The 22,850-nt window shown below is 38.0% G+C and overlaps 1 protein-coding gene across 1 annotated transcript in view; it reads left to right on the forward strand.

The window, feature by feature from the left end:
• Positions 1 to 22,850, forward strand: part of NAA25 (N-alpha-acetyltransferase 25, NatB auxiliary subunit) — a 74,829-nt gene that overhangs the window by 42,872 nt on the left and 9,107 nt on the right. The window contains exons 14-22 of the mRNA XM_079717343.1: positions 1,813 to 1,993; positions 2,690 to 2,789; positions 7,988 to 8,139; positions 8,674 to 8,799; positions 12,846 to 13,089; positions 13,517 to 13,640; positions 15,221 to 15,286; positions 17,745 to 17,842; positions 19,612 to 19,722. Of these exons, the coding sequence (XP_079573469.1) occupies positions 1,813 to 1,993; positions 2,690 to 2,789; positions 7,988 to 8,139; positions 8,674 to 8,799; positions 12,846 to 13,089; positions 13,517 to 13,640; positions 15,221 to 15,286; positions 17,745 to 17,842; positions 19,612 to 19,722 (1,202 nt within the window). The remainder of the gene's footprint in view (positions 1 to 1,812; positions 1,994 to 2,689; positions 2,790 to 7,987; positions 8,140 to 8,673; positions 8,800 to 12,845; positions 13,090 to 13,516; positions 13,641 to 15,220; positions 15,287 to 17,744; positions 17,843 to 19,611; positions 19,723 to 22,850) is intronic.

Genomic DNA, 22,850 nt, shown 5'->3' on the forward strand with positions numbered 1-22,850 from the left:
TATCTTATATCTTTTTATTATATCATTTTGTTATATTATAAAATTTGATTTAAAAAATTTTGTCCCCCAAATCCTCATCAACCCTTGATGCTCTTTGATTTGGCATAGAGTTGTAGTTATATTCTAAATTTTGCAAAATAAAATAAGATGATAAATTTCATCATAATGGTGGATTTAATAGTTCAGAAGTGTAAATTAAACCTTTTTTTTAACTATTTACTTTGAAATTTTGTTTCCATTTAAAAGAGATCTTCAAGAAGTTTTTAAAAAAAATTCTGATATTGGTTATCCTTGAATAAGTAGGACTTAAAAAAATTATCTATTATCTATAATTGTCCAACTATCTCTTCTACTCAATTCTGAACCTCTTGAGGCCTGGAACCACCTATGGCTCTTATCTTTGGCTGTTATATCTAGTGTTACTGCAGAATTTAGGTCACTGAGTGTTGAATTAAATAAAATTATGATTGTGAAGACCAGGTAGCAACATGGGAAAACACAAAATCGGGTGTATGCCATGATTACTACTGTGTAAAATTGTGCTGCAAAAATAAAATAGGGAGTGAAGGATGTCATTTTTTCTCCTCTAGTTCTACTGAGCTATAATTGATACATTACATAATAATGTTATGTATACATAATTGATAGTAATCAATACATAATTGATTATGTATACATAATTGATATGTATACATAATTGATAGTTCAAAAGCAGTACATTAATCACAATGGTAGTTTGAGTAGATCATGGATGGTTTGCATAGTTTGGGTAGGATTATGGATGATATTTATCTAAATCCCCAATTTTTGGTTATGTCTTCTTTTCTCTTGGAAAAAAGCATATAGAATATAATTTTAAAAGCTCAGTGCATGGAGCTTTTTATTTTAGCTGTTTTTTCTAACTGTAAAAGTAGCTTGTAAAAATTTGGCAAATGGTTTATTTTAATCTCACTTTTCCAACTTCCAAAAGACTAACATTTTTGCATATTTCCTTCTCTCTTGCTCTGTGAATGTTTTATATACTTGAGATGAACTCTTCATACTAGTTTGAATTCTGTATGTTTTACTGATCATTATTGCATAATTATTTTCCCTTGCTGTTAAAAACTCCTTGTTAATGTTAAATGGCTGTATGGTGTTTCCCTGTGTGGGTGTAACTACAGTTTGCTTAATCATCCCCCCATTATTAGTACAGTGAATGTTTTTGTATATAAAGCTTTATCTGCGTTTCATATTATTTTCTTCAGATAATTTCCTAAAAGAGAAATTACTTTTTCTTTAAGAATATTGATGCATGTAACGTTTTGAATTTTAATAGGCCAAAAAAGTGTATCATTTTAGTTTGGTTATTAATGAGCAGTTCTTTTTTCAAATATTAGTTGACATCTGTTAGTAGAGTTACATGTGGAAGAAAAATGATGTCAAGAGAAAGCATCTGTCTGGGGCCTTGTAGAGAAAATCCTGTACTGGGAAGGTTGGTGGATTCTAGTTCTCCTTCAAAGTCCATCTCTTCTCAGTATCTAGGATCCTTTGAGGTTCCAGACTTCTCTTTAAGACCTGGCAGCTCAAAGTTTGCATCATTTTTGCAGATGTAGGTTTAAGAACCTGAGGTAACTATTGAGGGACTGTCTTTTCAGGGAAATTCCCTATTTTGGTTACGGGTGTGTATTAAAATTTGTTCTCTGCCACCCAACCACATCCTTAGAATAGTTAGGGGAGGTGATGGTGTCAGTTAGTTTTTATTTTATAGTATTGAGAAACCCCCATTTGCTGTCAAGGTCTGTGGATAATGCTATTATATTTTGGTTCTAGGTGATGAGACCGCTGTGTGGCAGGCCCTGACTTTGCTGGAAGAGGGACTAACTCACAGCCCTTCCAATGCTCAATTCAAATTGCTGCTTGTTCGAATCTACTGTATGCTGGGGGCATTTGAACCGGTGGTGGATCTGTATTCCAGCCTTGATGCTAAGCATATCCAGCATGACACCATTGGGTTGGTAGTATATACTCTGAATAATGAGCAACCAGCTACAGCAGTGTGGGGTCCTCATATATGGAACTCTAACATTTTGATTTTAGCAGAAAAGTTGTTCCTGGTATTAAGCTTTGTAGATTAATCACCTTTTATGACCCATTGCAAAGCAGAAAGAGTTTTATCTTTCTCAGCATTTTGTGGTAATTTCAAATTTGTACAATTTAGAAATGGTTAAAAAAAAAGTTTTCCCCAGATACAGGTAACAGTTATATACTTTGAACTCTTTTTCTTAGCACACATTGTTTTCAAGTCTTTACTTCTGCCTTGAAGTTGAGGTTGACATTTGTATGTTACATGTTGACCCCAGAGATCCTTTGAATTTGTATTTTGACTATTCTTTGTGATCAATCAAGGGTATTTTCTCTGTGTCCTGTAGAGCTGTTTTAGGAAGACAATATTCTGTTCTCTAACAACTTGTGTTCCATTAATCATCTGAGTGTAAGAAAGCATGGCATAGAGCTTTAGGTCTCCCACAAAACTGAATTAACTTTGCTGTTTTTTAAAATTTGATTCTGTGAATTAGATCATTTCTATGGCCTCATGTTTTAACTTTTCGTATGCCTAGCTGTTTTTCTACCATAGTAATTTGAAGTGTAGTATTTGATAATAGAGGTGGGTAGGTATAACCTTTTTTTTTCTTTCCTTCCGACCTAGTTATCTTTTGACCCGATACGCCGAATCCCTAGGTCAGTATGCTGCTGCATCCCAGTCCTGTAACTTCGCGCTCAGGTTTTTCCACTCCAACCAGAAAGATGTAAGTGAAAAAAAATTTTATTTTTTAACATGGTCTTGGCCTGCTGAAAGAACATGATTCAGAGAGCGTCTTCCCTCGGGCCACAAGTACACATATTAAGGTGCACCACGCTGTACTCACATGTGCCCTTAGTCTATAGCTTACTGGCCAAGGCTGTTAGGTAGAGGTAAGGAGTTTTTGTGGTGGTTCGAAAGGGTATGTTTCATAGAATCCATGAGAAGGTGCATTTAAAAGTGGGTATTAGCAGAATACGAAGTGCCTCTTAGGTCTGTGTTTTAATCTCTAAGAGACTTTCTAAGGGTATAAGAAATAGCCCATAAGAGTGTATAGCCTGGGATGCCATATATGATTTTGTGATAGCAGTTGTTCTCGCTTACTTTTATTGATTCCTGAAGTTTATAACCACCGTGTTCTTTATCAACAGAGTATACTTATCTTTTCTTACAATTATAAAATTGACCAATTTCAGGACACTTTTAAAAACTTAGATCAGTAGTATGTGTTTTAAAGTAACAATAAATAAGATAGAGCTTTTATGTGCCATAATGAAAGGATGGGATTTGCACCATATTTTTCACTGCAAGCAGATGTGATCTCCACTTGTCAGTTAAGCAGAAGTTATTGTGGAAAAACTATATGGTCTCTACTCAGTTGAGGTATGTAAAACCACCCAGGAACATATGTGGAGATAAGGTGCGTCTCTACAGTGGTCACACTACCTGCTTGCTTCTCATGTGCTTCTAAGACTCATCACCTGGAATTTCACCATGCCAGGTATCTGCCCATAGTGTTCCATTTTTCATGGTCTAACAGCAGCTAAGAAACTTGGCAAGGAAGCTGGTTTCTGAGGTTCTTCTTGGCAAAGCACTCATGAGGATTTTTTTAAAAACCCTTTTGTAAATATGACTGCTATACCTAATTTATCTTCCATCTAATTCTTTAAGCTTGTGTTAAATAGAAAGCTGGGACAGGGCAAAAGCATTTCTGACCAATAGAATATAGGTTTGTTGTTCTCAGCTTGCAATAATTATATTCTGACACACCTCAGGTCATGGCCTAGAGGGCTGGTGTAGCACGGGGTGGTGATCTTTGCATCATCAGTTGGCTTTTGAGCTCTATCCCTTTCCACCCATGGCTCCACTTCCCAACAGTGATTGTATCTCTGTTCAAACCTCATTTTGTGCCCTAGCTTCTGATCAGGGAGAGACAGAAGTGGGCATCAGCATTTAAACATATTGCTCAGAAGGTGCTAGCCCGGCTTCACTGTCAGAAGGGCATCTCTAGGACCTTGGTTCTAAAATCTCTTAGCATAAGTGGGCAGTTGAGTTAAAAATCTGTGAGTTTTCACTGTATATTCAAGTATCTGTGCTTGAGAAAAACAAATATCGTATATTAATGCATGTATGTTGAATCTGAAAAAATTGGTATAGACGATCTTGTTTCCAAAGCAGAAATAGAGACATAGACATGGATACCAAGGTGGAAGGGGGGAGGGTGGGATGAATTGGGAGATTGGGATTGACATATCTACACTATTGATACTATGTATAAAATAGATAACTAATGAGAACCTACTGTATAGCACAGGGAACTCTACTCAGTGCTCTGTGGTGACCTAAATGGGAAGGAAATCCAAAAGAGAGGGGATATATGTATACGTATAGCTGATTCATTTAGCTGTACAGTAGAAACTAACACAGCATTGTAAAGCAACTATACTCCAAAAAAAAAAAAAGTATCCATGCTTGCCCTTCTCTGTTTTCAAGAAGTTTCACTAACTGAGGAAAAAATCAAAAGAAAAGTGTATTTCAAATCTCATTATTCTGGCTCTGATTACTGTGTTTCTAAGGAAGAGGTTAAGTAAACGTTTGATATACAGAAGAATCCTTTGCAAAGTTTCTCAAATAGCTTGATGTGGATGTGGCGGGTAAATAAGGGATTAATCCAAGCCTGGTGTTTCGTTTTACTCCAGTTTTCAGTCATCCAGCATTCTAGAAGAGCTATATTGTTCATGAGTTGGTCCATAAAGGCACATTATTTTATACTAATAAAAATCAAGCTTTAATTTTTCTTCCCACAAATACTGTGTGTGAAGAAGTGTTTTGAAAACAGCGCGCGCGTGCACATGCACGCATGCACACACATACACGAAAGTGTTGTAATAGGGAAAGGAGATCCCCAGGAGTGATATGAGAGGGCATGTTGTCCTCAGTGTCTTTTTGTATCTTTTTTTTTTTTTTTTTTTTGCGGTACACGGGCCTCTCACTGTTGTGCCTCTCCCGTTGCGGAGCACAGGCTCCGGACACGCAGGCTCATGGCTCATGGGCCCAGCCGCTCCACAGCACGTGGGATCTTCCCGGACTGGGGCACGAACCCGCGTCCCCTGCATCGGCAGGCGGACTCTCAACCACTGCGCCACCAGGGAAGCCCTGTATCTTTGTTTGATATTTTGCTGATGGTTGTGTGTGACAGGAGTGACTAATTCATCTGAATGTACATGATGCTGAAGCTGATAAAAGTAAAGCATTTTATTAATCTGGGACTAGGACTCTCTGCTTGAAATTTATTTTTATTACTACTAACTAAGAAAACAGCTATTTGATCACATTAAAGTAGATAACTGGGGAGAGAGCATGGAGGGGGCTAGGTCCTGGAGGTAAAAGCAAAACACAATACAGCAAGGAAAACATACCTTAAATCATAATGCCCAGCCCAAGTCCCAGAATAGGAAAATGGAGACTGTGGTGTGGACTGTTTCCTACAGGAGTTTGAAGCTAAGAAAGATCACGATTGTAGTGTTATACTGTATGTGTTAAACCTTCTGATAGTATTAGAAGTATGTCTCTGGAAAGCTAAAGCTCTGTGCTCTACATCTTTTATTCTTGGTAGTTTTTGGCACCCGCAGATGGTTTTTCCTTGAGTGACTGATGTATTTCAATTACCAACTAGCTCTTTGAAAGAACATCTACTCCTTAAATGGAAAATCTGCTTTGTAAGGCTTTGTGCTATGGGATTGAAAATTGTATTTGGAAGGTCGATGTAAGGGTTTTCTTTTTGGAAAGGTCGTTGTCTGCTGTCATCTTATTTGGAATAGAGTTTTATAATATAAAAACTAGAGTTTAGATTTACATATCTCCAAAAGTAACTTACATGTTCATACTTTTTAAAAAAATTGCCTTTACAAGTCTCCATTTTAGGTATTCATGAAGATCGTTATTCAAGAGTTTGATGTCCATGTATTTCGCTAATTTTTACAGTGACCAGGGTTCATTTCAGGAATCCATATGGGATCTCAATAGCCTCATTGGTGCATAAATGAGTAGAAATGGGTACAGACAACATTCTCTGATATTCAGAAGTCTTTAAAGTACCCATGGCTTCCAGTTTTGCCTGCAGTTCCAATAGGTCATTGTTTCTTCAAATCATGGTGCTTCCTCAGTCTGTCCTATTGATAGCTGCCCAGGCCCTTTTCTAGCTCTGTAGTGATACTTTACTGCAGTATTAAAGGAGGACTATCTTAAAAAAAGAAGCCAGAGAACTATAGTTGCCTTCTTAGTTTGTTAAAGGACTGCATTCCTTTTTTGTGGCCCCTTATTTTTCTCTTGCCTTTTTTCTCAAGTGGTATTCCATGGACCACTCAGAAGCTAAAGTGGTATTCCATGGACCACTCAGAAGTTAAAACTTCCTCTACACTTGGTAAGGCTGAGTTCTTTCCTTTAATCATAGCATATTTTGGAACTGTAATTAATAAATTTGATTGGAATCACCAAAGTCAAATTTTTATCCTGATTAGTTGCTGGATCATATGTTGCTAACCAGCCGTTTTTTTCAAACTGTAAGGTCCTATTGCAAGGGCTGATGGTAAACCTTGCTATGTTTTCCAAACCAAGAGGCCATTGGATAGGCATATGTGTTTAGGGTATCCTGGCCTCTTCTTGACTGAGCGTATCACTGTCCTTTAATCAAGCTAGAAGGTACACTTGAGCTTTTTCAGATAGTCCTTCTTTAAACCTGCAGGATCACAAGTAATCTTTTTAATTTTCTTGTGTCCGTCCGTCTTTAATTTCTCCAGATACTGCAGGCAAACAGCTCGCCGAGGTGTCCCATGGGGGTTTAAAAGCCGCATCGAATGCAGTTGAATTAGCGCCCGTGGCGCAATCCCGCGGCCTGAAATGAACCCTGCGAGGCTGTGTATCAGAGGGTATGTTGTTGACTATTGGCCTATTTTCCTATTGGGCAAATTATTCGGTCATAATGGAGATGGGGGCAGAGCTGACTGAGGCTGTGCAAAAAGACTGTCTTTTCTAGAAAGGATCTTTGGGGGCAGACATCAACTTTGAGTTTAGTACTTTACTTAGCCCAAAAGAGTGCCCTTCTGACTTCCGATCCTGATGGTGTAGGCCCACACCCATGAAATGTTCTTCCCTGAGATTTTCTTCTCTTGTGCCAGAATTTCTGCTTAGGATTCTTTATCTTGCCTCTGTTCATGTTTCATCTGTATATATGTATTAATCTAATTAAAGCACATGTGGTGTATGTTACGGGATTTTCTAGCATAGTAGTTTGGATGGACAGGTAACCTGGTTTTTGCATTTTCTGTCCTCAGAATGGATGATGACATGAATTTTTATAGGTCTTTTGTTTGGTGTCTTCTATCTTGATGCAGTGCACATATTCCTATGTTTGTGATATATTATTCAGAAGTAAACCAAACCAAGGAGCAGCCTGTCTTTTTTATGAAGGACAGTAATTTTTATTTGTGGTGGTGGTGGGATGATTATATTATTCTGGTGTTTTGGGAACCTTTGTATGAAACAAAGTTTATCTTAGATGCAGAAAAACATGGAGTAATATCCCTTCCACAGTGGCACTAACCAAAACCTTGACTGATGTGGTATAACAAAACCTTCAGTCCTGTTGAAATGAACATAACTGCTAAGAGAAAGTCTACATGGTGGTAGCAGCAGCTAAATATTATTAGTAGTAATATTAGTGAAGAAGACATCTGACTCCAGTATAGTATAGAAGAAAAACATCATTTTTAAAAGCTGATATTCTATTTGGTGACCAAGAACTTTAAAGATTAGATTCAACATCTTAATTTTAGTTTGAGTGTTGTTTTGTTTTGTCTGGCAAGGTATGTCTTCGTCGCCTGACATGTGAAATGTTTATACCAAGGTGATATCTTTCCTTCCCAGACCTCAGAATATATTATTCAAGCTTACAAATATGGTGCATTTGAGAAGATCCCAGAGTTTATCGCTTTTAGGAACAGGCTGAATAATTCTCTTCATTTTGCACAAGTCCGTACTGAACGGATGTTGTTAGACCTTCTACTTGAAGCAAATGTGTAAGTATTGCACAAGAGCTAATAAGGAACTAAGAGATTAGATCAGATGCTGAGAGCCATTAATGGGCCTCATGGGTGTCATTAGCGGGCTTAAGCTAAAGAAAAATGGGAAAAAAAAATGTAGGAGGGGACAGGGAAGAAAGGGGAAGGTACCTGTCATGGGGAATGATAGGGTACTGCCAGCACCATCCCAGGTTCCATACAGAAAACAGCTAGGCCATGGTCATCATCCCTGGCCCATATTATGTTTACAAGCTTCCCCATACCCTGCAAACATGGGATTTCAGAAATTAATGCTGATGGACTTTATTTTGGTTGGGCCTCCAGATGCCTTTCTTTTGCTGTGTAGCAGGCCAGAACCAGTGCTTGGTTCTATTTCACGTTATATGAGCTTTTACTTCCTAATATTAAAGCCTTCCTTTCTTCCTTCACTCTTTCCTTTTCTCTCTTTCTAGTAAAACAAAGTCCTGGCTAACATGTTTTCATGACTATTTTATTATTGAATAATACTTAAATAAATTTTCATTATCACAGATCAACCAGCTTAGCAGAAAGTATAAAGTCAATGAATCTTCGGCCAGAAGAAGATGACATTCCATGGGAAGCCTTGCGAGACAACAGAGACTTAAATGTTTTCTTTAGCTGGGATCCAAAAGACAGGTAACTTGAATTTAACCCCAAGCAATTTATTTTTAAAGAATCAAGATGAATTTAAGAGTTGTATATATTATATTACATATTACGTATATATAATAACATTTTTATTGTAGGGGTCAGAAAATACAGGTAAGCCAAAGGAAGAAAAGAAAACCTCACCCCTATGTTGAGATTACTGGTTAATCTAAAAGTTAATTCCTCCTTCACAGCATACATGAAAATGGATTCCAGATGGATTAAAGATTATATGTTAAAACTTAGAAGAAAATATAAAAAATATTTTTAAATGGTTGGGAAAGTCTTTCTCAGCATTACATCAGATCTGGAAACAAAGAATTTGACCTCTAAATATTAGTCTTCTATATAGAAGTAAATTTGTTAACAAGTTCTAGAGGTATCTGGTAAATTGGTAAATTTCTTCATATATATTAATATCCTTCACATATACAGAGAACTCAATAAATCAATAAGAAGATAAATGAAAAACAAATGGGGCAAAGGGTTTAATAGGAAATTAAAGAAATGTACTTTACAGCAATAAAGATTTGTATTTTAATCTGTCAGATGAAGATTTAACCTATCACATAAAAAAAGATTAATCCGGGCTTCCCTGGTGGCGCAGTGGTTGGGAGTCCGCCTGCCGATGCAGGGGACACAGGTTCGTGCCCCAGTCTGGGAGGATCCCACATGCCGCGGAGCAGCTGGGCCCGTGAGCCATGGCCGCTGAGCCTGCGTGTCCGGAGCCTGTGCTCCACAGTGGGAGAGGCCACAACAGTGAGAGGCCCGCGTACAGCAAAAAAAAAAAAAAAAAAAAAAAAGATTAATCCTTGTTCTCAGCTAGGTTATGGGAAAGTGGTGGTTGTGAGTTTACATGGCAGTAAAACTTTATATAACCTTTCTATAGGGAGTTTTAGTTATAGGTATCATGATAGAAAAGGCTGTGTACCATTTAATTCAGCAGAACCACTTCTAGGAAAGTGGAAACTAAGGAATAAGTGCACAAGTATGCACATGTATACAAGGTAGTTCTGAATATGCTGTAATTTGGGGGCTTCCAAGACTACATTCAGTGATTTGCCAGGACTCATGGGATTCTACATGTAGTTGGACTCACAACTAAGTTTTTTTATAACAAAAGGATACATGACAGGATCAGCAAAGGGAAAGACATACAGGTGGAGTTTGGAAAACTCCATGCACAGACTTCTGGTGTTCTCTCCCTCCTACGAAGGAATATACTGAGCGTGTGCTCCTTTCTCCAGCAGCAAAAAATGCGGTATTTCTGTGCAATATTTCTGCCCAGAGAAGCCCGTTAAAGATTTGATGCCCAAGGTTTTCATCGGCTGGTGATGTAGGCACCCTCAGTCTAGCATGTACCAACATTTCAGGCTCCCAGAAGGAAAGCACTGTTCACCCTTAACCACATAATTTGTACGAACAATCTAGGCAGGTGAGCCACTCTTGTCATTTAGGGAATGGTTGGCCTGCTAGGTTCCCAGACATCAGGCAAGGGCCAGCCTTGCAAGTAGGCCCTTCTGAAGATAATAGCCTGAGGGTTGCTATGTTAACTTTTTTTTTTAAAGAATATTTGGTGGGGGATTTTTTATTTATTTACTTGTTTTATTTTTGACTATGTTGGGTCTTCGTTGCTGTGTGTGGGCTTTCTCTAGTTGTGGTGAGTGGGGGCTACTCTTTGTTGCAGTGAGTAGGCTTCTCACTGTCGTGGCTTCTCTTGTTGTGGAGCACAGGCTTTAGGCACGCAGGCTTCAGTAGTTGTGGCACGTAGGCTCAGTAGTTGTGGCTCGTGGACTCTAGAGCACAGGTTCAGTAGTTGTGGTGCACAGGCTTAGTTGCTCCGTGGCATGTGGGATCTTCCCGGGCCAGGGATTGAACCCATGTCCCCTGCATTGGCAGGCAGATTCTTAACCACTGCACCACCAGGCAAGCCCTATGTTAACTGTTTTCTGTACACACTGTCCTAAAAAGATGCAGTTTGCAAAATAGTATAAACACTGTGAACCCATTTTATCTGTTTAAAGTATATTACATAAATATTTGTAGTTCATTTTTGTACATCGTATTGCAAAATCTGATAGGATCTATACCAAGCATGTTAATATTGTGGGTTCTCTGTCAGTAGTAATGTTGTAGTTATGACTTGTTGACATTTCCGTTATAAACTTTAATTTTGAATTGTTTATGCAAAATAACTGGATTTATGTTGTATTAGGCTGAAAGTTGACAATTTTGGCTACCATTTGTGGATTTTGACTTAGATTCATTATGCATATCAGAATCTTTTTTTATAAGAGCATAGAAAAACATTTGTTGTAAACTGCTCTTTAACAAAGAATATTTAGTTTCTTTAAACATAAAGTTTGAGTGGCAGTTAATAGTGTGAAGCAGATCATATCTGTATTGATTGAAAAATGAAACTTAGAAACTTAGATTTTAAAAGTATTGACAGTGCTTAGCTTACGATTATTTATCATTTGAATCATTTAAATTTAGCGAGAATATTAATTGAGAATGTTTTTCTTTCTAATTTTTATACTCTGTAAATCACGGCCTTAAAAATAATAATGCATAATGAAACAATTCCAACATGAAAAGTGTTTTTTACTTTTGTTACATAAAAATAATTTGAGTGCTTACTTAATATACCTTGAGTGGTTATCTAGTAAATCACTAAATATATGGTGTCACTCAACAAATAATGTTATTATTTTCTGAAGGAATAAAGATTTCCAGTCATTAAACAAAAACTAAATAATCAAGTGTTCTGTATCAGGAATTCTAAATATGCCTTTCTAAGATCATTTTTATGTGTCATTTTTACCCTGAAAGTTTTAACTAATCGAAGTGATGGTTCAAAATAAATTTTAGAAAACTTAGGATAGCATGGATTCTGTTCCTATAAAAGAATCTCAGTGGAATATTTTTCCCAAGACTAATACAAATTTAATCTGATTTTTTAAGACTTTGTTAGCTTCCATTTAAATGATAGTATAGGGACTTCCCTGGAAATCAGGTCCAATGGTTGAGACTCCACCTTCCAATGCAGGGGGTGCGGGTTTGATCCCTGGTCAGGGAACTAAGATCCCACATGTGGCGGGGTGCAGCCAAAAATTAAAAAAAAAAAAAAAAAAAAAAGATAGTACGAGCATATACTCTTTGGGAGCATTTTTTGTTCTTCAGACAAACAGAAGTGATTTTAATAAGGCTTAATAATATTTAATGGCAACCTTCTGTTCTATTTTAAAAATCTAGTCTTTTGACCACTTTGACTTTTTAAATATATGACATCTTTACCAAGTGCACTGAAGGTCTATTATAGGGAGAACTGGTTGGGAGACAGTAAAAGTTTTGATTGTAAGTCATTCACTTAATTAAAAAACATTGCAAATACTGCATGTTGTTATTTATATAAAATCAGAAAAAGGACATTCTTGTCAAGTTCCAAAATTTGTATATACTTTTAGGTCATAAGAGTTAATAGTTTTATTTATGACTTTGTAGATTATGTTGTTTATGTGTGAAACAAAGCAGGAAAATATATTGAGAAAGAATTATGTTTATGGAGTTTTTTAATGTGTTACATTTCTTAAATGTAAACATATATTTCTAATGCGTACTTAAGTAATGTTTAAGGAAACCAAAGTAATGCATTGTTGTGCATGTTGGCAGTGTCAAAAATAAAACCATTTTGGTGGTTAAAAAATATATATATATTGTAGGTTCTTGGTTATCAGGTCCTGTTGTCCCTTTACTTTTTTTACTTTTCTGTCATTTGAATTTTTTATATCATGTATTTTATCATCAGAAAAATGAATCTCACGTAAGGGGAAAACGACCTGTTAGGTAGGTTATCTTTCCCATTTTATGGATACCGAAATGGGGACTTGGACTGTTTTGGTTTGTCCAAGATCATTCAGCTATTAAATGAAAGCTGAGACCATTCAAAGGTGTCTTGACTGATGAAAGTAAACTTTGAAAGCTTTAAAGTTAACAGGAATAAAATGGATGGTTTGCGGATGTTTCTTTTTAAGGGATGTTTCTGAAGAACATAAGAAACTTTCCTTGGAGGAGGAGACAATGTGGTTAAGAATCCGTTCCTTAACCTTGAGGCTGATCAGTGGACTTCCAAGTCTTAACCATTCTGTTGGGCCAGAGAACTCAGAGAAGACCACTGAGAATGGAGTATCCTCCCGGATTGATATTTTCCGTTTGCTCCTTCAACAGCTGGAGGTGGCCCTGGATATGGGAAAGCGATTTATTGAGAAGGACATTCAGGTATCATCAGTGCGTATTTACAATCAAAGCTGCAATAATATGTGACTGTCTTTTTGAAAATAGGAATTGGGGATGGGTGAGTAGTAAAGAACAGTATTTTGTCCTACTTTATGGCATCTACAGGAAAAAGACAAACTTTTTAAACTTGGGGAATTGCAGAGGCTTCCTCAGTATCCAAATTGGATAGTGAGGAAAAGCAAAATAGCTTTTTTGTGATGGTAAACTTTTTAATACCTGTCGACAAATTAATACAGCGTTTCTGTTTTCACCATAATGATTTGGTTATTATTAGCTTGCTGATCAGTGCTTTGTAACTTAATCATGGAGATAGATTTTTATCCAGTTCCTTGTTTTCTCATTTTGTATTTTATGAATTTAAATTTCAGTGGATTTAAAGAACATTTAAAGAACTTTTTTTCCTTTCCAGTATCCTTTCCTTGGTCCTGTACCTACCAGGATGGCTGGATTCTTTAATTCTGGCTGTTCTCAGTGTCAGACCAGCTCTTTTTATCTTGTTAGTGATATTTATGAGCTGGACATCAATGGTTTAGGTAAGTGTATACTTGCATGAGTATGTTTACAGGGTCTTTGTCACTGAAAACTTAGTAAATGCAACAAAATATCTATAACCTCACATATTTGGAAAAATTTGTAGGAGATGGAAGCTGTAAGCTGTTCTGGAATGTCTGGTTTGCTATACAATAAAGTCCATTAAACAGTTAACAAAATAATGTGTAGAAGCTTAAGTCCGTTCCATATTTTATTTTATTTTATTTTATTTTATTATTATTTTTTTTTTTGTGGTACGCGGGCCTCTCACTGTTGTGGCCTCTCCCGTTGCGGAGCACAGGCTCCGGATGCGCAGGCCCAGCAGCCATGGCCCACGGGCCCAGCCGCTCCGCGGCATATGGGATCCTCCCAGACCGGGGCACGAACCCGCATCCCCTGCATCGGCAGGCGGACTCTCAACCACCGCGCCACCAGGGAGGCCCCATATTTTATTTTTAATCCACCCTGCTGCGCCCCCCCACACCCCGCCCCCGCACCTCTAAATGCTGTTCACTCCCTTTCCCTCATTTTCCCTCTTCTGTTTTAAGTCTATTTTAAAATCATTTTTTAGGGCCAAAAGTTGAAGAAATCCTTGATTTGTTGAAATATTGTTGGATTTCAAGTTGAATTCTTTTCATTCATTCATTTAAAAAATTTTTTTAAATTGAAGTATAGTTGATTTACAATGTTATGTTAGTTTCTGGTGTACAGCAAAGTGATTCAGTTATACCTGTATATATATACATGTATTTTCATATTCTTTTCCATTCTGGTTTATGATAGGATATTGAATATAGTTCCCTGTGCTATACAGTAGGACCTTGTTGTATATCTGTTTTATGTATAGTAGTTTGTATCTGCTAATCCCAAACTCCTAATTTATCCCTCCCCCATCCCCTTTCCCCTTTGATAACTCTAAGTTTGTTTTCTATGTCTATGAGTCTGTTTCTGTTTTATAAATAACTTCATTTGTATCAGATTAAATTCTTTACTTAAAAATGAAGGCCTAGGGACTTCCCTGGTGGTCCAGGGAAGGCTCTGCGCTCCCAATGCAGGGGGCCGGGGTTCGATCCCTGGTTGGGGAACTAGATCTCGCATGCATGCCGCAACTAAGAGTTTGCATGCCACAACTAAGAAGTCTGCATGCTGCAACTAAAGATCCCGCATGCCACAACAAAGACCTGGTGCGGCCAAAATAAATAAATAAATATTTTAAAAAAGAAAGAAGAAGGCCTAAACTTTGTAGAGAAAATATTTTTTTCTAAGCTGTCAACCCAGCGAGAGTCACAAATACCATATAGGTCATGTTTTTTTGTTTGTGTTTTGTTTTTCCCAAGTCATAAGGCTTGTGGATCCTGTCATTTAGAGTATTTGAAACATGTAGATTTCTGGTCCTCCTAGAGAATCTTAGGTAGTGCTTTTGGCAGAACAGTAATTAATCTTTCTCTCAGTAATGGAATTTAGAGGCCTGTGGGTCTTAAGAGAAAAGAAAATGTTCTTGCCTATGCTTCCAGGTATTGGTCTTGCTTCTTTATCTTACTAAAAATTGAATTGAAAGTTTTTCATTGTGCTTCAATTTTAGAGGATACAATGGAGATCCAGGAGCGAGTAGAGAATAGTCTTAAGTCTTTACTAGAACAGTTAAAAGGTAAGTGGTCTTACTGTGGATTCCCATATTGTATCTGATTGTCTGACAGTAGCTCATTTTTTCATAGAAACTTGCAAGAGGTTTTGAAAAATAATAATGCACACTTTTGGTATTTTTAAAGACTTTGTTTCTAACTTTAAAAAGTTTTGATTACAAAAGTAGTAGACACCTATTGTAAAACAGTACACAAGTGGGTATGGTCTTTTCCCCTTTCCCAGCCCCATTCCTGCAGAGGTAAGTAGGTACGTGCTGTTAGCACTTTGCCGTCTGTATTTCTGCATACCACCTAAACAGTCATACACGTGTGTATGGAAATACATAGTAGTGATTTAAAAAAGAAATATATGAAAAGGTATAATACATGCTTTTCTGGCTTTAATTATTTGTTATCTTGGACATTTTACCATGTCAGTTATATACACACCCCATTTGTTTTAAGGGCTGCATAATATTCCACAGTATTGTATCAGTGTATCAGATTTATTTATATGCTCTGAGTACATAATATATTATGCATAACAATGCTGACATAAATATCTTGGGACACAATTGTTTGGGTACTTATTTGAGTATTTCCTTGGGGTTAAATTCCTAGCAATGAAATTATTTGGTAAAGAATATACATATGCATTTTCTTTTAACTCTCTCAAATACTTAAAAAATTATTATTTTATTTAACTATAGTTGATTTACAATACTGTGTTAGTTTCAGGTGTACAGCTTCAGATTCTTTTCCATTATAGATTATTGTGCATTTTAAATCTATAAGGGTCTTTCTTTTTAGGAGCCTAAAAAGTCTTTTATTTGTTGCTCAAATGAAGACTGAGAATTAAAAGATGATCAAGATTATGAGAATAAAACCTGGTATTTGTTATGAAGGTGCATTTCTACCATACACATTGGTCTTTTAGTCTATAATGGCACAAGTTCTTTTAAACCATCCACTTGAAGTCTTTTTTTTTTTTTTAATAAATTTAATTAATTAATTAATTAATTTATTTATTTATTTATTTATTTTTTGCGGTACGCGGGCCTCTCACTGTTGTGGCCTCTCCCGTTGTGGAGCACAGGCTCCGGACGCTCAGGCCCAGCGGCCATGGCTCACGGGCCCAGCCGCTCTGCGGCATGTGGGATCTTCCCGGACCAGGGCACAAACCCGTGTCCCCTGCATCGGCAGGCGGACTCTCAACCACTGCACCACCAGGGAAGCCCTATTTTATTTATTTATTTGGCTGCGTTGGGTCTTCGTTTCTGTGCAAGGGCTTTCTCTAGTTGCGGCGAGCGGGGGCCACTCTTCATTGCGCTGCGTGGGTCTCTCACTGTCACGGCCTCTCCCGTTGCGGAGCACAGGCTCCAGACGTGCAGGCTCAGTAGTTGTGGCTCACGGGCCCAGTCGCTCCGCGGCATGTGGGATCTTCCCAGACCAGGGCTCGAACCTGTGTCCCCTGCATTGGCAGGCAGATTCTCAACCACTGCGCCACCAGGGAAGCCCTGAAGTCTTATTTTTATTGTGCCAATGGCCTATCTGTGGAAAGGTGTAGCTGGTGTTTATTTATTTTTTAAACAGTTATACCATATTTTATTTTATTTTTTTAAATTATTTATTTGGTTGCGCTGGGTCTTAGTTGCGGCAGGCAGCCTCCTTAGTTGCGGCTTGCAGGCTCCTTAGTTGCAGCATGTGGGCTTCCTTAGTTGTGGCATGTGAACTCTTAATTGTGGCATGCATGTGGGATCTAGTTCCCTGACCAAGGATTAACCCAGGCCACCTGCACTGGAAGTGTGGAGTCTTAACCACTGGACCACCAGGGAAGTCCCCATAGCTGGTGTTTAGACCCTAGAATATATAATTTATAAGTCTGCTTTTTATGTTTTGAAGACAATAGAGCAGTAGTCGTGTGGCTTTTTAAAGAGCTTAAAATAGGGCTTCCCTGGTGGCACAGTGGTTGGGAGTCTGCCTGCCAATGCAGAGGACACGGGTTCAAGCCCTGGTCCAGGAAGATCCCACATGCTGCGGAGCAGCTAAGCCCACGAGCCACAACTGCTGAGCCTGCGCTCTAGGGCCCACGAGCCACAACTACTGAGCCCACGTGCCACAACTACTGAAACCCACGTGCCTAGAGCCTGTGCTCCGCTGCAAGAGAAACCACTGCAATGAGAAGCCTGTGCATCACAACGAAGAGTAGTCCCTGCTCGCCACAACTAGAGAAAGCCTGAGGGCAGCAGCAAAGACCCAATGCAGCCAAAAACAATAAATAAATAAAATAAAATAATAAAATAAACTTAAAAAAATAAAGAGCTTAAAATAGATATTCTTTGGTGTTTGTTTCATTGGGGTGGGGGAGCTTTCTGGATTAAATCTTTATATTTGCTTATTCTTTATTAGATTGTGCACTGTGTTCCTAAAAATAACATTGAGACAAAAGCTGAATAAAACCATAAAATATTTTTCTGTTTTCAGATGTCTTCAGTAAATGTAAAGGTGATCTCTTAGAAGTTAGAGATGGTAACTTGAAAACACATCCTACTCTTTTAGAAAATCTAGTCTTCTTGGTTGAGGTATGTTTTTGTTCTCTTTGTGAAAAACTCAATTTTCCTTAATTGTATGCAGGATTAATTTTTCAAAAATAAACAGATAATAGGTACCTTATGCCTGTAATTTAACCCCTCACTCCCACCTTTTGTTAATTGAAAAGCAATTTCAATTTTCTGAACTAATTCCTTCCAAGGGTATCAGGAGAATTTCATTCATAATGTTAGGGTAAAACTTCTTGAAATTTGCTTTACAAATCTCTAAAGATTCCTCAGATTCACTGCAAATCTAGCGCTCCTGTTCATTTTCCTTTTTGACTCAACTATTATGTAGTTTAAGTTAGTTCTGCCAGTTTTCTGAATTTGTTGCTGCTGTTCACTAATTGCTGAGATTCTGCATTATGAAGGAGAATCCAGGAGCTGATGTAGCAAAACACTTTTTTCTTTTAACCAGAGAGAGAGAAGAGGATCACAAACACTCATAGTCCATTATCTTTTTTCCATTTATTTTGTCACATGTTATTTACTTTCTTTTTCTACTAGTCTGTAAGCTTCCTGAAGGCAATATTCTCTGTTTTGGTGACATTTTAAGTGCCTAAGAGATACTTAATGAGTGAATGAGAAATAATTGCATGTATATATGTACATGAATACACTGTAGCATAGGTGAAGACGTATAAACACCTAACTTAATTCAAAGGAGAATATGTGCTGACCAACTGGGGAGATTTCTTCATACACAATTTAAGGTTTGCAGGTGAGGCAGTATCTTATCTGGATGGAGAGGTGGGTGGGGAGAGGCATATTTTACAGAACCTTTGGATTCCATACCTAGGAATTTGGACTTTTCACTTCAGTGAAAAGGATGTTAATGGATCCCCATCTTCTGCAAGGAAGTGAAAGAAAATTGGACTGAGTAGAGCAGGTGTCCTGAACCCCCGGGCCACGGACTCTTAACCAGTCTGTTAACAGACTGTTAGGAACTGGGCCGTACAGCAGGAGGTGAGCAGCAGGTGAGCGAAGCTTCATCTGTGTTTACAACCGCTCCCCATCACTTGCATTACCGCCTGAGCTCTGCCTCCTGTCAGATCAGCAGCGGCATTAGATTCTCATAGGAGCGCGAACCCTACTGTGAACTGTGCGTGCAAGGGATCTAGGTTGCGTCCTCCTCATGAGAATCTAATGCCTGATGATCTGAGGTGGAGCTGAGGCAGTGATACTAGCACTGGGGAGTGGCTGCAAATACGGATTATCATGAGCAGAGAGGTTTGACTGCACAGAGACCCTAATAAATCAGTTGCTTGCAGACTCATATCAAAACCCTATCAGTGAGTGGCAAGTGAAAACAAGCTCAGGGCTCCCACTGATTCTACATTATGGTGAGTTGTATAGTTATTTCATTATATATTACAGTGTAATTATAATAGAAATAAAGTGCACAATAAACGTAATGAGCCTGAATCATCCCCAAACCATCCCCCCGTCCATGGAAAAATTGTCTTCCACGAAACCGGTCCCTGGTGCCAAAAAGGTTGGGGACCGCTGGAGTAGAGGATGAGTTGAGAGCCGGGAGAGCCAGAAGAAAGAATAAAGACAGGATTCTGAGTGGGAGATGAAGAAGACCTGGATCAGTGTGGTGATTGTAGAAATTAGAGAGTGGAGAGTTACAGGAGAACTTGAAGAGATTTGCATAGAAGAGCTGTTTGCATAGAATTTGTTTAGTTCATAATCTTTGTTCTTGATAGATAGGTTGAGTGTAATCCTTATTGATGAATTTGCAATTTTTCCTCTTTCAGACTATTTCTATTATCCTTTGGGTGTCCAGTTACTGTGAGAGTGTCCTGCGACCATACAAATTAAATTTACAGAAAAAGAAGAAGAAGAAAAAAGAAACGAGCATCATCATGGTAATAACAGAGAAAACACAAGTAACAATCTGGCTGCACGCTGCCTTTTCTTTTCACTGTTTTCTTGCATTTTGTAAGAGATCATAGGACCCAATATGCATTCATTTACCCTCCCCAGCTTTTAAAAAAAAAATTATACACCTGCAGAAAAGCTGAAAGACTAGTATAATGACACCCAGACATCCTTACCTAGATTCACCACTTGTTAACAATTTGCCACATTTGTTTTATCTCTCTCTCTCTCTCTCTCTCTGTCTCTCATTCTCTACCTCCCCCACCCCCATTTGTTGAACCATTTGAAAGAAAAGTACAGACTGTGATACTTAACACACCAGGGTAGAACAGGGGCAGTCTCCTATAAAACCATAATACTCAAGATATTTAATATTGATACAATAATATTATAATGTCCATATTAACCTTTTCCCTGTTATCCCCGTTACATCCCGTATAGTCTTTTTCAAAATACTAGAATCCTACTAAGGGTCTGACACAGCTTTTAGTTGTCATTTCTCTGTACCTTTCTTTCATCAAGTGTACTTCCTTAGCTTTTGTTTGTCTTTATTGTGGAAAAGTCTAGCTAGGATTTTGGTAGACTATCCCACAGTCTGGATTTGGCTAATTGTTTCCGTAGATTTAGGTTAAACATAGATGCTGTGTCCTTTTTAGCAATTAAATTAGGAGGCACTAATGTTGTTATGTCCCATTATTGATAATTTCAGATTTAATTATTTGATAAAGGAAGTATCTGCCGGATTTCTTTATTGTAAGAGTGTCTTTCCTCCCTGTGTAATTAATCTGTGAGATGATGCTTTGAGACTCTGAATATCCTGTTCCCCACCAGCCTTTCACCCACTGGTTTTAACATCCATTGTTAGTCTAACTTGCATGAATCATTTATTTCTTTGGTGGTTCCACAATGGTGATTTTTTTTTTTTTTTTTTTTTTTTTGTGGTACGCGGGCCTCTCACTGCTGTGGCCTCTCCCGCCGCGGAGCACAGGCTCCGGACGCGCAGGCCCAGCAGCCACGGCTCACGGGCCCAGCCGCTCCGCGGCATATGGGATCCTCCCAGACCGGGGCACGAACCCGTATCCCCTGCATCGGCAGGCGGACCCTCAACCACTGCGCCACCAGGGAGGCCCTACAATGGTGATTTTTAAAAATTCTACCAATCATTTATCATTTATTAACTGGCATTCTGTAAAATAGAGCTGTATATATATATTTTTTTTTTTCCGGTATGCGGGCCTCTCACTGTTGTGGCCTCTCCCGTCGCGGAGTACAGGCTCCGGATGCGCAGGCTCAGTGGCCATGCCTCACGGGCCCAGCCGCTCCGTGGCATTTGGGATCTTCCCAGACCGGGGCACGAACCCGTGTCCCCTGCATCGGCAGGCGGACTCTCAACCACTGCGCCACCAGGGAAGCCCAGAGCTGTATATTTTTAATATCACTATTTTAGTATCACTGTGGACTCATTCTTTTTTAAATTTACCTTGTAAACTATTATCATCGTTTTCTTTTGGATGCACAGATTGGGCTAATGGGAGCCACTTGAAGCTGGTTCCCGTCCTTGAACATCATTGGTCTTTGAGCCCTTACTGTCTGAAACAACAAAAATGCTCCAAGCACTTTGTACTCACCCACTGAACTGAAACCAGTCATTTTTTTCAATGAGCCCTGGTTCCTTTATGGGGAAAGGTATTCAAAATACCAAGATCTAGTTGTTAGGTATACGAATTGCTATTAGGGTTTTACTGTTTTCTAGTTGATGGCCATGAAGAGAGACAGGAAATTTATTTACACACACACACACACACACACACACACACACACACACACAATTTTAAATAATTAATTCATACTGGTACCTCCAGTTTTAGTCCAATATCAAGTGTTTTTCCTTCCATTCCTTCCCTCATTCCATATTTGTAGTTTTCTTTTCAGATTAAGAACCATGGTTCCCAACAGCAGCAATATATTTATTCATTTGCTGTTTTACAATACATACTAAATAGTTTTGGAATTAGTACATTGGTTCCAGTACCAGTTCCAATAACAAACCCACTAAATGAAGTTCAAATTTTTGCATTTCTTTTTTGTGCTTAGAATATGTTCCAGTGAATGTAGACAGTTGAGGTACTCTGTAAAAGCACTGGAATTAAAAACTCAAGATTATATTATTAGTGTGATGTAAATAAGATTCATCTATTTCTGTTTGTATTCAATTTTGGAGTTTCCTCCCATCTTAATTGATTTAATTTTTGCATGTGTAAAACATTAACATAATTTATATCCTTTTCATAAGGAAAGATGTTTAGGATTTATTCTCTAATGGCATGCTGTTTTGTTAATGTTTGAATTTATCTTATTATTATTAATGGAAGACTTTTGTTCACTGTAGGAATATAGTAACCATTGTCGTTTGAAAATGTTGATGGTTTTATTAGTAATACTAACTTCCTGCACAATTCAGTAACAATTCAGGAATGTTTTAGATTTGACACTTGTCCTGGGTGTTGCCATTTATTCGTTTCTCTCCTTCACTTTGTTCAGGATAATTTAACAGACCATGAGTGCAAAGTTTGAAAGAATTGATCAGAGTTGCATGATTACTTTCTCTTCTAATGAAAACCTACACTTCTAGTACTTGTCAAATAGCTTTTGGTATTTGGATTTTGTGAGAGTTTTTGTAGTTATTGCTTTTCTAATTTCCAAAAATGAGAATAGCCGCCTATTTTTCTGATTGTCAGTGTAACCTAAATATATGAATAAAGTGAAGATCACCTGTTTTCCCAGCAAACGGAGATAGCCACTGCATACAAACCAGAATCATGCTCTATAGAAAGTTCTACAACTTTGCTATTTGTTTTCACTTAATAGGGTATCTTAGACATCTCTTCATTTCAGCAAATATAGATGTATCTCATTACTTTTAATGGTTATGTACTATCCTGTTATATTAATATACCATAACTTATTCCCATTGTTGAATGTTTAGTTGGTTCTGATTTTCTTTTAATATTATAAATAATGCTGCTATTAAAATATGGACAGGGCTTCCCTGGTGGCGCAGTGGTTGAGAGTCCGCCTGCCCATGCAGGGGGCACGGGTTCGTGCCCCAGTCCGG

Source organism: Hyperoodon ampullatus, assembly GCF_949752795.1.
Source record: "Hyperoodon ampullatus genome assembly, chromosome: 13".
Classification (NCBI taxonomy): domain Eukaryota; kingdom Metazoa; phylum Chordata; class Mammalia; order Artiodactyla; family Ziphiidae; genus Hyperoodon; species Hyperoodon ampullatus.